The sequence below is a fragment of the Acomys minous genome, assembly GCF_964271855.1.
Source record: "Acomys minous genome assembly, chromosome: 15".
NCBI lineage: Eukaryota > Metazoa > Chordata > Mammalia > Rodentia > Muridae > Acomys > Acomys minous.
Window position 1 is genome coordinate 97,702,866 of NC_140497.1, and position 13,229 is coordinate 97,716,094.

Sequence of the window (13,229 nt, forward strand, 5' to 3'; positions counted from 1 at the left end):
CCCATTATAGTTTTGCCTGTAAATTCATAGCATGTATTTTTAACAGTGTACTTGGTTAGGTCAAAGTATGCACATTAAAAAAAAAATGCCTTCCAGAAAGTTGAACCAGTTAATACAGCTATTACTGATCTTTTACCATATAATTTACCAAATTTAATCTGTCTATTTAATCTGTAACTTCCTGATGGTTCTACTAGGTACTTTAGAAGATAGTAACAACAACAGCTAGCAAGCATTGGGCTTACAATAGGTACTTTATATGTTTGTTTACTTTTTTTAAAAAGATTTATTTATTACATATAGTGTTCTGCCTGCATGTACACCTGCACGCCAGAAGAGGGCACCAGATCTCATCATAGATGGTTGTGAGCCACCATGTGGTTGCTGGGAATTGAACTCAGGACCTCTGGAAGAGCAGTCAGTGCTCTTAACCACTGAGCCATCTCTCCAGCCTCCCCCCTTTTACATATATATATATATATATATATATATATATATATATATATATATATATATACATATACACACACACTAACTCATTTAATCCTCAGAACACCTTTCAGAAGTCAGTTTTGTTAGAACAAGTTTCAGGAACAGAAACTAGGGTTTTACATAGGCAATAAATGGTAAGACTGGAATTCAAACCCAGTCTTGCTCCCTATGTAGCTTCTTAGGCACTTTGCTGTTCTAATCCCTGTTGAAAATTAACAAGTCTAGATGCTGGGACAAAAAAAGAGACTGGGCATGGTGGTGCACACCTTTAATCTCAGCACTTGGGAGGCAGAGACAGGCGGATCTCTGAGTTCAAGTCCAGAACAAAAGCGAGTACAGGACAGCCAGGACTGTTATACAGAGAAACCCTGTCTTGGGGAAAATGAAAAAAAAAATAAAAAAGTAAGGAAATAGCTTTTCTCCATTAGGCAATAAGTCTACTAGGGAAGTAGCTCTACATGTCTCACTTGATGCTTAACAGGTTTTCTATGCTGCTAATCAGAAATATATTATTGCCTGCCATGATCATGAAGGACAACAAAGAATAAGGAAAGTGGGGGAAAGCTTACTTTACAAGACAAAATGTAGTTTTTGATTTTTTTTAAACAGTAAAGACAGAATCAAGAAAGGGATTTTATATGGTCTTCATTCAGAAATGAGTGTGCCATCAATGACTTGTAGAGACTGTAAAACTTCAAACTTCTTTTTTAAAAGTAGAGAGGCAAAGTAAAGATGAACTTTAGGGTAAAGAGGCTTAGTCCATTTTGTACTGCTATAACAGCATACTACAAAGTAGATAACTAAAATGAAAACAAACTAGATTTTACGTTTCTAGATGTTAAAAGATCTGTTATCAGAGTGTCTGCCATCTGGTGAGGGCCTTCTGGCTTCACTAGTAACAAAGCCAGAGGAAGAGAGGGTGAACAAGCTTGAAGCTGTGTGGGGATGATTTCGTGGTTCAGAGGAGCAGGGTTTGATTCCAGCACCACATGGTCATTTACAGCCGTCTGTAACTCCAGTCCTAGGGAATCCAGCATCCTGCTCTGGTTACATTGGCAGCAAGGAAAACGCCTATACACATAAATTAGTTACTTTTCAATATTGAAAGGGTGGGACCTTAAACTGAGAGCCTTCTGTCCTAAGCACACAGAACTCAAGACTTAAGTATCCCCCATTAGGTTGTACTTCCCTACACTGTAATTTTAGAAATTAGATTTCCAACACATTTTGGAAGAGATACATTTAACTCATAACAGAGTCACAGTAGTGGTACTTGGGTGGTAAGTTGGTGATAAATCACTTCCCCAATATGCAGATCCTGGGTTTGATGCCCCTCTCCTCTCAAAACAGCACAATAGTATGTATGATGTTGTGTAAAATAGGTATGTGCAATTAAATTTTTGGTTTGGGGTAAAGTGTTGGCATTGATTCGAAAGAAAAAGGTTCTGGCAAAATGGCTCAGTACGTGAAAGAATACGCTGTGTAAATCTGACAACCTGAGCGTAAGCCCTAAACCCAGTGGTGGAAGGAAAAACCAGCTCCCAAGAGTTGTTTGCTGGCCTACCTCCACAGCACTGTGGTGACGTGTCCTTGACTTACATTTATATCATGCGCAAATACAATGATAATAATGTTTAAGAGAAGAATCCAAAGAAAAAAACAAAACATCTCCAGGAAGGAATTGATACAACAGAAAGAGAGTTAGGGAAGGGACTAGGCTAACTGCAAATTACATTTTTCAGAAAAACAGAGAAAAGATCATTTAAATTCCTATTTCCTCAATTTGACTGACATCACATCATTATCCAGTGAATGGATGAAGATGAGGACTGGGGCTTATAGAAGAGTCTGTTTGCTCATGTCAAACATACATTATCACCAACACTCTTGGGGCACCTGATGGCTCAGCAAGACTGACAACTGAGCACACACGAAAAGTAACTGTACCTTTAAAATTAGTATTTTTCTATATACTAGGACAAAGATAATGGGAAAACTTCTGTGGTTGTGGGGACATGGAACCAAGAAGAACATGTTGAATGGGCTAAGAAAAATACCGCTAGAGCTTATCATCTTCAAGACGACGGCACCCAGACAGTCAGGTAAAGACTGTTTGCCTTTAAAACTGATTAACCGCTAGAGAGGTGGCTCAGAGGTTAAGAGCACTGGCTGCTCTTCCAGAGGCCCTGAGTTCAATTCCCAGCACCCACATGGTGGCTCACAACCATCTGTAATGAGAACTAATGCCCTCTTCTGGTGTGCAGGTGTACATGCAGGCAGAGCACTGTATAAATAAATAATTAATAAATAAATAAACCTATTAAAAAATAAATAAAACTGATTAACCACTGAGCCATCTCTCTATGGAAATGGCTTCAAATGTGGCAAACCAGCCACTGGGCAAAACGTCCTTGTTTCTGCCACAGACAGAATTCTGCCTAACAATGGCAAGCTTGGATGCAAGCAAAGTCTACTGCCAAACTGCCAAGACAGGGTAAGCAAGTCCTCAGTAGTTCCTGCCTCACAAATATGTCTGTCAGCTATATTGGACCAGAAGGCTGAAGATGATGCTCCAACATTATAGAGAGTTTTGGGTGACTGTTGAGGCAGCATACTGTCTCTTGCCATTTTTTTTTTTTTTAATTTTTTATTTTCCTTTCCTTCTCATTTTGGAAGCTGCTAACCTGCACTTCCGGTTCACTCAACTAATTAAGTTTCATTCCTTCTCAAGTAAGTCTCTGATGGGGTTGAAGACCAGATAGTTCAGTCTTACAGTTAACCTTAACTGTTTAGGGGTTAAGATGTTTTTAGGTCTAGATAGAGGTTTCAAGTTGGCAGAGATAAGATATGATCGATATTTATTCTCATTCAGAATTTTAGACTCACCAAGATAGGAAAAATGTTTTCTACAAAGATGCCAAATACAATCAGCCAAAGCACCGTGAATGGAGCATTCCTGTGATCCCTGATTGGTTCAGGGTACTTCTTGCTATGTGTAATTTTTCTACTTACGTGTAATAATATAAATGTATATACCACAATAAAATAAAATAAAATCTTTTTTAAAATGATTAATAGGATTTTAAAAACTCAAAATATTTTTAAGGCCCTTTTTGGGGGGTGGCAGTGGGGTTTGAGACACTATTTCTCTGTGTAGCCTTAGCTGTCCTGGACTCACTTTGTAGACCAGGCTGACCTCGAACTCACAGAGATCCACCTGCCTCTGCCTCCCGAGTGCTGAGATTAAAGGTGTGCACCAGCATGCCCGGCATTGAGGTCCCTTTTTTCTTACTAGTTTATTCTCTCATATATTACATCCTGACCCTAGTTCCCCCGCCCCTGCTTTCTTCCCAGTCCCATCCCCCTCAGGAGGCCCTTCCTCCCATCAACTCTTTTGTTTCTCTTCAGAAGAAGGCAGGCCTTCCAGGGATATCAACCAAACATGGCATATCAAGTGGCAATAAAACTAGGGACCTCATTAAAGCTGGATGATGCAACCCAGAGGAGAACAAAGGCCCCCAAAGCAGGAAAAAGCATTAGAAACACCAGGCTACACAACTATAACATATGCAAAGGGCCTAGGTTAGACTCATGAGGCTCCCTGATTGTTGGTTCAGTCTCTGTGAGCCCCTTTGCGTCCATATTTGTTGATTCTATGGGTTTTCTTGTGTCCTTGTTCCTTTAGGCTCCTGCAATCCTTCCTCCCCCTCTTCAGCAGGGGTCCCCCAAGCTCCCCTAGTGTTTGACTGTGGATCTCTCCATCTGTCCCCATCAGTTGCTGGATGAAGAGCCTCTCTGATGACAGTTGGGATAGGCACCAGTCTATGAGTATAATAGACTCTCATTAGGCATTAATTATTTCCCTGACTTTTCCCCCATTCGTGTTTGGTTCTATCCTAGGTCTTTGAGCCATCAGGCCTTTGTTTTCTAGTCCTCCAGGGAGTGTCAGGGGTGACAAAGTGTCTCAAACTGGACCAGTCATTGGTTAACCACTCCCACAAATTTTGTGCCACCTTGACCCCAGGACGTCATGGTGGCAGGACAGATTGTAGACTGAAGGTTTTGTGGCTAAGCTGGTATCCCAATCGCTCCACTGGAAGCCTTACCTGGTCATAAGAGATGGGTCATTCAGGCTCCATATCCCCCATTACTCGGAGTCTTAGATAAGGTCACTCTAATAGATTTCTGGGAGTTTTCATTGCACTAGGTTTCTACCTTGCCCCCAATTGCACCCTAATTCCAGTGTTCTCTCCCAGTGCACTTTCCCTCCATCCTCTCCCCACCTGATCCCTCCTTTTCCTGTCCCCACCCACAATCCATGCCCAATATATATTCTGTTTTCCATTCTCAGGGAAATTCATGCATCCCCCTTTGAGCTCTCCTTGTTACCTAGTCTCTCTGGTCTATGGATTGTAACATGATTATCCTCTACTTTATAATTAATGTCAACTTATAAGTGAATACATACCATGTTTATCTTTCCGGGTCTGGGTTACCTCACTCAGGATGAGCTTTTCTAGTTCCACCCATTTGCCTGCAGATTTCAGATGTCATTATTTTTAACAGCTTAACAATTTTCCATTGTATAAATGTACCATTTCTTTGGTTGAGGGACATCTAGGATTTTTCTAGTTTCTTGCTATTACAAATAAAGCTGCTGTGAACATAGCTGAGCAAATGTCCTTGTTGTATGTTTTGGATATATGCCCAACAGTTGCTGTGCCTGGGTCTTGAGGTAGATCTATTCCCAGCTTTCTGAGAAACCTCCAGATTGACTGTTTGCATGCTCACTAGCAATGGAGGAATATTTCCCTTGCTTCACAGCCTCCCAAGCATGAGCTATCACTAGTGTTTTTATCTTAAGCATCTGATGGGTGTAAGATGGAATCTCAGAGTCGTTTGATTTGCATTTCCCTGATGGCTAAGAATATTAAATATTTAAGTGCTTCTCAGCCATTAGAGATTCCTCTGTTGAGAATTCTCTGTTTAGATCTGTACCCCATTTTTAATTGAGTTATTTTGTTTTTGATGTCTAGTTTCATGAGTTCTTTATATTTATTAGAAATATGTCCTCTGTCAGATGTAAAGTTGGTGAAAATCTTTTCCCGTTCTGTAAGTTGCCGTTGTGTGCTTTGGCAGTCCTTGTGCAGAAGCTTTTCAGTCCATGAGGTTCCATGTATGCATTGTTGGTCTTAGAGCATGTAAGTGTTACTGTGAGTGTGTGTATGTGTACTGTGTGTGTGTTACTGTGTGTGGTGTGCATGTGTGTTACTGTGTGTGTGTGCATGTGTGTGTTACTGTGAGTGTGTGTTACTGTGTGTGGTGTGCATGTGTGTGTTACTGTAAGTGTGTGTTACTGTGTGTGTGCGTTGTGTGTTACTGTGAGTGTATGCATGTGTTACTGATTGTGTTACTGTGTGGTGTGCATGTGTGTTACTGTGTGTGTGTGTGTGTGTGTGTGTGTGTGTGTGCGCGCCAGCGCACACAGGTAATTCAGCACGAATGCACATGGCAGCCGCACCTTATTTGCCTTCCACCTTCATGTTCTGAGGTGAGTTCTCTCGCAGAACCCTGAATTCATTGCTTGACCAGGGAGCTCCAGGCATCTGTTTGCCTCTACCTTTCAGCACAGGATTACAGATGCCCACCACTGTGCCCACCTGCACATGGGAGCTGCGGATCTGAGCTATTGGAGCTCTGTTCAGGAAGTTGTCTCCTATGCTGATGCGATCAAAGATATTCCCCATTTTCTCTGCTATCAGGTTCTGTGTATCTAGTTTTATGTTGAAGTCTTTGATCTGCTTGGACTTTAAACACTAAGAATATTGACAGACTAGAAATTTAAATATGCAGAACAGGCCATAATGCTGCATGTCTTTAATCCCAGCGTGTGGGAGGCAGATCAGGAAGATCTCTGAGTTTGAGGCCAGCCTGGTCTACATAGTGACACCCAGGGCTATGTAGACAGAGCCTGTCTTAACAAATAAACAAATAAACAAATAAACAAACACATAGGTAAAATTTTAGGTCAGTGTTATTTTAGGGAACAGCCTTTAGATTCTTTTCACTTGGGGAAAGAAGCGTAACCCAGTGTCAGGAACATAGTCATGAGCTGTACATGGTGGTGCCTGTGTTTAATTCCAGCCAGGGCTACGTAGAAAGACCATGTCTCAAAAAAACCAAAAACTCAGTCATGTAGTCAGGTTGCCTAGGTTCAAATGCTGGCTGGCTCTTCAATAGTAATACCGTAAGCAACTAAATAATCTGTAAGCCTCACTTGTCTAATAATGTATCCTAATAAGATTGTGAGTACATTTAAATAAAATAATCTAGCCTTGCAGTGAAGTACCTGCCACCTTTAATACAACTGGTAGTGATGTTCATGACTTTTTGGGGGATGGGGGGGTGTTTGGTTTAGTTGGTCTATTTTTTTTATAAGATTTTTTTTATTTTGTGTATATGAGTGTTTGCCTGCATGTGTGTGTGCACCATATTTGTGCCTGTTGACCACAAAGGCCAGAAGAGGGTACTAGATTCCTTGGTGTTGGAGTTACAGGCAGTTGTGAGCTGGCACATGGATATTAGGAATTGAACCCAGGTCCTCTGGGAGAACAGTGAACGCTGTTAACCACTGAGCCATCTCTTCAGCCCCAGTTTTTGTATGAGGGAAACTGAACCCAGGGCTTTCTGATTAGCCATCATCCATGCTAGACAAATGCTCTGACACTTAGCTACCTCTCCACTTCCAACAATTATTTCATTCAGTTAAAACTGGGGCTGTTCTAAAGCATTTGTGTTTGTAAGTTTTTAACTTGTTAAATATACTTTGACATTTTCCCTTGTTACTTAATTTTTGTGGGGTAGTGCTCACATTAATCTTACTTCTCAAGAATAACTGTGTTTCAGCTGGGCATGGTGGCACATGCTTTAATCCTAGCACTCAGGAGGCAGAGGCAAGAAGATCACTGTGAGTTCAAGGCCAGCCTGGTCTATACAGGGAGTCCAGAACAGCCAAGGCTACACAGAGAAACCCTGTCTCAAAAAACAAAAACAAAGCAAACAAACAAAAACAAACAAACAAAAAAAGAAAGAAAGAAAAGGAAAGGAAAAAAGAAAGAAAGAAAAGAAATTGTTTTCAAAATATGCTGACGTTTCAGGATTACCAAAGTCAAAGTTAGAAAAACTAAAATAGAGATATTTAAGTATTCAATGTACTACAAATTATTTTAGGTTTGTGTTTCCTGCAAAATCAGTGTTTATAGCTTATAGTCAATGCTCAACATGGACGCCGATGAGAGTGTGACTGGAAAACAAAGCTTTTCTTTAAGTATTGGTCACTTTGAGAGTTACACTTCGGCAGAGCCTTGCTTTTTGTACCACATACAGGAGAACGTTTAATGGGGTTAGCTTGATGGAAAGGAAGAATTGTTTCACTAAACAATATGCTGGGCTGGGGAAGTAGCTAACTTTAAAACAGTATCTTCTATTGCGTTGTTTCGGTTGGCTGGATGGTTGGGGTAAGATCTTGCTGTTAGCATCGTTGGCCGCGAAGCTCACAGCAGTCCTGTACCCTCTGCTTTCCAAGTGCTGGTATTAGAGGCACTTGAGCCATCACACCAAACCTGAATGTAGTGTGGACATCATTAAGAAAGATAGTACAAAGTTTCCCTAATTTGTATTTTCCTTATAGAATCTGACTCTGTGATGTAACCTTCTTACCTACACATTACAGTTATTTTAATTATTGAGACTGTAATAAAGCTTGTATGTTTCTCCAACTCAGGATGGTGTCACATTTTTATGGAAATGGGGATATTTGTGATTTAACTGACAAGCCCAGACAGGTGACTGTAAAACTAAAGTAAGTTGAACCCTTCTCTTTTACCTACTTTTTTAACAAAAGTTTTACTTAAGCTATAATAACTAAAAATTATTAAATTGTGTTATTTAAGTTAAATTATACGGGGTCCATTTAAAGATTTGTATTGCTTAATAGAATAACAAAATATCTATTTTTTAAAATGACATAAGCAGTACCTTAAAGTGCTCTGTCTTTTAGGTGTAAAGAATCAGATTCTCCTCATGCTGTTTCTGTGTATATGCTCGAGCCTCACTCCTGCCAGTATATCCTTGGGGTAAGTAAAATGAAAACAACTAGAGATTCATTTAGAGACTAAGCAGTACACTTATCTTGAGTATGGGAAGTCCTGGATTCAATCCCAATACCACCAAATGAAAAGAATTAAAATGTGAGCATATTTAATTTTTTTTTTTTCGAGACAGAGTTTCTCTGTGTAGCCTTGGCCATCCTGGACTCACTTTGTAGATCAGGCTGGCCTCGAACTCACAGCGATCCGCCTGCCTCTGCCTCCCGAGTGCTGGGATTAAAGGTGTGCACCACCACGCCCGGCTAATCATATTTAATTTTTTTGTGTTGAATCTGCAAAGTTCATTCTAAGATTCAATATACCCATTTGTCTTTTGAGGTATAATTTATATAAAATGCACAAAGGCCTAGGTATGTAACTCAGTTTGTAGAGTGTTTGCCTAACATGCATGAAGCCCTGGGTTTAATTCCTAGCACCACATGAACCCAATCAGGCATGGAAGTGTACACTTGTAACCCTAGTACTTAAGAGGTGGAGGCAGGAGGATAAGTTGTTCAAGGTTATTTTCAGCTACACAAAGAAGTCAAGGCCAGCCTGCCTCAAAGCACAGATCTTCAATATGGAGCTTGATGTTACCTGAAGTAACGTTCCCTCATACCCCTGACTAGTCCCCATCTCCAAAAGATACCTCTTTGTAGTTTCTGATACTATAGATTAAGTTTGCTTCATTTGGGATTGCCCATGAATGGAGTTGCGTTGTGTGCCTTGCTTCACACTCAGTCATGTTGGATACATACAGCAGTACTTAACTTGCTCCGCTTTCCCAGGTCACATCCTTTTGTTTAAGTACACTACGTGAGCTTGATTTGCTCCTCTGCAGATGGGTTCACTCATTTGGTTGCTGGGTGGGTGGGTGGTTGGTTGGTTATGATGAATAAGGCTGTGAACTGTTTTCACAAGTCTTTCTGTGGTTCTGTGTTTTCTTTCGTTTTGGGTAAGTACCTGAGAGTAGAATTTCTAACCCTGAGTAAAGACCCTCTCTCAGATGTTTCATCAAAGTGCCGTTTAATCTCCTAACAACAGCGCACGAGAGTCCAGTTACTCCATCTCCTTGCTAGCTTTATTTTCAGTCTTTCTTGTTAGTCATTTTCATGTATTTAGTTTGTATTCCTCATACTGTTAATGATACTGAATAATTTTACATGTCATTTTGATTTTCTTTTTTTTTTTTTTTTTTTTTTTTTTTTTTTTTTTTTTTGGTTTTTCGAGACAGGGTTTCTCTGTGTAGCCTTGGCCATCCTGGACTCACTTTGTAGACCAGGCTGGCCTCGAACTCACAGTGATTCGCCTGTCTCTGCCTCCCGAGTGCTGGGATTAAAGGCGTGCGCCACCACACCCGGCCTGTCATTTTGATTTTCATATGCTTTTGTGAAGCTTTACATCTTGACAGGCCTTACTAAAGAAAAAGCTATTCTGATACTTCTTAAAATGGTTAGGAAGACTTCATTCAGTACTGTGTTGATCAGTACCAAGACTTACGGGGAAGACATTTGGTTGAAATACAATGTATACATATATGAAATTCAAAATAAATAAAATAAGCCTTGCAATAGCAGATGCAGGTAAAGCTCAACTCTTGAGTACAGACGAGCAGCTCAGGATCAGTAGCCACCAGGACTAGTGAGTAGAAAAATCACAAAAAGAGCAACATCAAGGGTCAAGGCTTCTTACTAAAGCAAGCCAGAGTGGCCAGATACTGAGTGTACAAGTGGACTGGACAGACCAGGGACAGGGCCCGAGGCGTAAGTGCACAGATGCTCAGAGCCTGACTCCTGGTAAAAGAGCCTGTGTCAGTCTCTTACCCCGGTATTTTTGCTGTTGTTACTTATCTTCTGATGGCTCAATTCACCAACTTTGTAATGTTATTGTTGTTCTTCAGGTTGAATCTCCAGTAATCTGTAAAATCCTAGATACAGCTGATGAAAATGGACTTCTTTCTCTCCCCAACTAAAGATGATTGAAAGTCGTCACTTCTTCCTGACTGTGTCTCGTTATAGAGTTTTACCATCGGGCCTTGTCTACAGCATCACAAACAAGGACTGGCAGCCACACTGTAAAGCTCATGTGTATATAAGAGATCCTGATAAACTTGTACGGCAGATGCTTGTCTCACTTCATTCATTTTAGTGTTGTATGAACTGATTGTGCTTTGGCTTTGCTTGAGCAATGTGATTTCAAAACAATCTGGGACTATTCAAATATCATAATCCTTATACTTTTTGGACTATTTTTAAATAATATACTTATTGTCTAAGTTTCAGCATATATATAAATATATATATACACACACACACATATATATAATGGGCTAATGAAGTAAAAATAATGAAGAAAGAAGTTGCTTGATTATGTAAATGAGGGACCATGTAAAATGTGTAAAATTCTAGTGCCTGAAATCCTTTCAGCAAAATTTTCTGAGCTCGCTGCTCTCTATCAGGCATTAAGCTAGAAGCAAGAACAGAGGCGAGCCTCACAGCCCCTGACACCACTGTCATCTCAAGAAACTTTTATGACAGGTTGCTTGTCATCTTGAACTTTTATGATTCTTCTCACGAATGAGTTTATTACCAGAGTATATGTCTAGTGCAGACAGTTGGTGATTCATCCCTAAATTAGAATGCTTCATTCTAAAACTCACTGTGCTGGCTCTCTATTGTACCTGCCTGCTGTATATTTTAAATCTTAGTTCCGGACAGTTTTACAGCACAATATTTATTTCAAAGAGAATAAAATGTTCATAAACAGTCTTTTAATGTAGTCAGTGGCAGAGTATTCAGTTACTTTACTTTCTCCTTTCTCCTTTTGCATATATTTTATATACACTTATCTGAACAAGGACAGAAAAGTGGCCATATAGGCCTGAGGGGGTAGCTCATAGGTAGAGAACATTAGCATGTTTGAGGCCCTGGGTCCAATCTCCAGCAACAAAAAGAAAGAGCTGGATGTTGGGGTTCGTGCTTTCGTTCCCAGCTCTAAGTAGGCAGATGCAGGGAGATCAGGAATTGCAAAGATACCTGTGTGTACACCAAGGCTAGCAGTTCTGCATTAGCCGGGGCTACAGAGTGAGAGCCTATCTTAAACAGTAAAAAAAAAAAAAAAAAAAAAAAAAAGTGCAGAGGACTCCTGGAAAACCAATACTTCTGATAAAAGCTATATTAATAAAGGGTTTGTGGCCAGGCCTAGTGGCACACACTTGTAATTTGAGCACTTGGTCATCCTCTGCTACCGAGTGAGTTTGAAGCCTGCCTGGGCTACAGTAGACCCTATCTCAAAACTAAGTAAATAAATGCCTTTATGGCTGGGAGAGTTTAGAGGTAAAGCATTTGCCTACTGTGTGTAAGACCTTAAACCCATCCAGTCTAGGACAGTGGTTTCCAACGTTTGGGTCCTGACCCCTTTGGGGTCAAACTTATCTTTTCACAGGAGTCCCCTCAGACCATCAGAAAATACAAATGTTTACATTATGATTCATAACAGTAGCAAAATTACAGCTATGAAGTAGCAAAAAAACAATTTTATGGTTCGGAGTCACCACAACATGAACTGTATTAAAGGGTCACGGCATTAAAGTTGAGAACCACTGGTCTAGGAGGAAAAAGAACTTATGACTGGAATCTGGAGATGCAGCTTCATTAGCATCAGATACCACAAGTAAAAGGATCCAGCCTCACAAGGCTGCCCGCACATCAGATGCCAGATACAAGAACTAAGTTCTATTCTTTTTATTGTTATTTATATGCATATGTGTATACATATCTGTACATGTATGTGTATTTGCATGTATGTGCACATGTGTATAATACTCACAGAAGCCAGAAGATGGCACTGACTCCACTAGAACTGGAGTTTCAGGGAATTGGGAGCCCAAACATGGGTGCTAGGAGCTGAACTCAAGTCCTTTGAAAGAACAGCAAATGCTCTTAACCACTGAGCCATCTATCTGGTCCCTGTTTGTTTGTTTTTAGTCACTTCACATCCAAGGATCAGCCCCCTCCTTCCTCTCCTCACACTCCCACCCTCCCTCCCACATCCTCTATTCCTCGAAATAGGGGAGCCACCCACCCCAGCTTGTCAAGTTACATCAAGACTGAGGTTTTCCTCTCCCCCTGTGGTCTGGCAAGGGAGTCCTGTCAGGGGGAAGTGATCAAAAGCAGGCAACAGAGTCTATGTCAGAGACAGTCCCCACCCCCCACTCCCCACCCGAGGGGACCCTCATGAAGCCTGAGGTGCCCATCGCCCACATCTATGTAGAGAACCTAGATCCAATCCATGCATGGTCCTTGGGGCTTCAGACTCCACAGACCCCTTCCTTGTTACTCAGCTCCTTTTGGTCTGTGCATTGGAGTGTGTTATCCTATCCTAAATAGCTAAAACCCACTTACAAGTGAGTACATGCCATGTGGGGCTTTCTGGATCTGGGTTACCTCACTCAGTATGGTCTTTTCAAGTTCCATCTATTTGCCTGCAAATTTCGTGATTTCCTTGTTTTTAATAGCTGAGTAGTATTCCATTGTGTAAATGCACCACAATTTCTTTATCCACTCTTCAGCTGAGGGACATCTAAGTTGT

General features: G+C 40.7%; 1 protein-coding gene across 1 annotated transcript in view; it reads left to right on the forward strand.

The window, feature by feature from the left end:
- ERLEC1 (endoplasmic reticulum lectin 1) overlaps positions 1-11,417 on the forward strand; it is a 28,425-nt gene extending 17,008 nt beyond the window's left edge. The window contains exons 11-14 of the mRNA XM_084760728.1: positions 2,470-2,594; positions 8,276-8,353; positions 8,552-8,627; positions 10,540-11,417. Of these exons, the coding sequence (XP_084616854.1) occupies positions 2,470-2,594; positions 8,276-8,353; positions 8,552-8,627; positions 10,540-10,611 (351 nt within the window). The 3' untranslated portion in view covers positions 10,612-11,417. The remainder of the gene's footprint in view (positions 1-2,469; positions 2,595-8,275; positions 8,354-8,551; positions 8,628-10,539) is intronic.
- The last annotated feature ends 1,812 nt before the right edge of the window (positions 11,418-13,229 follow it).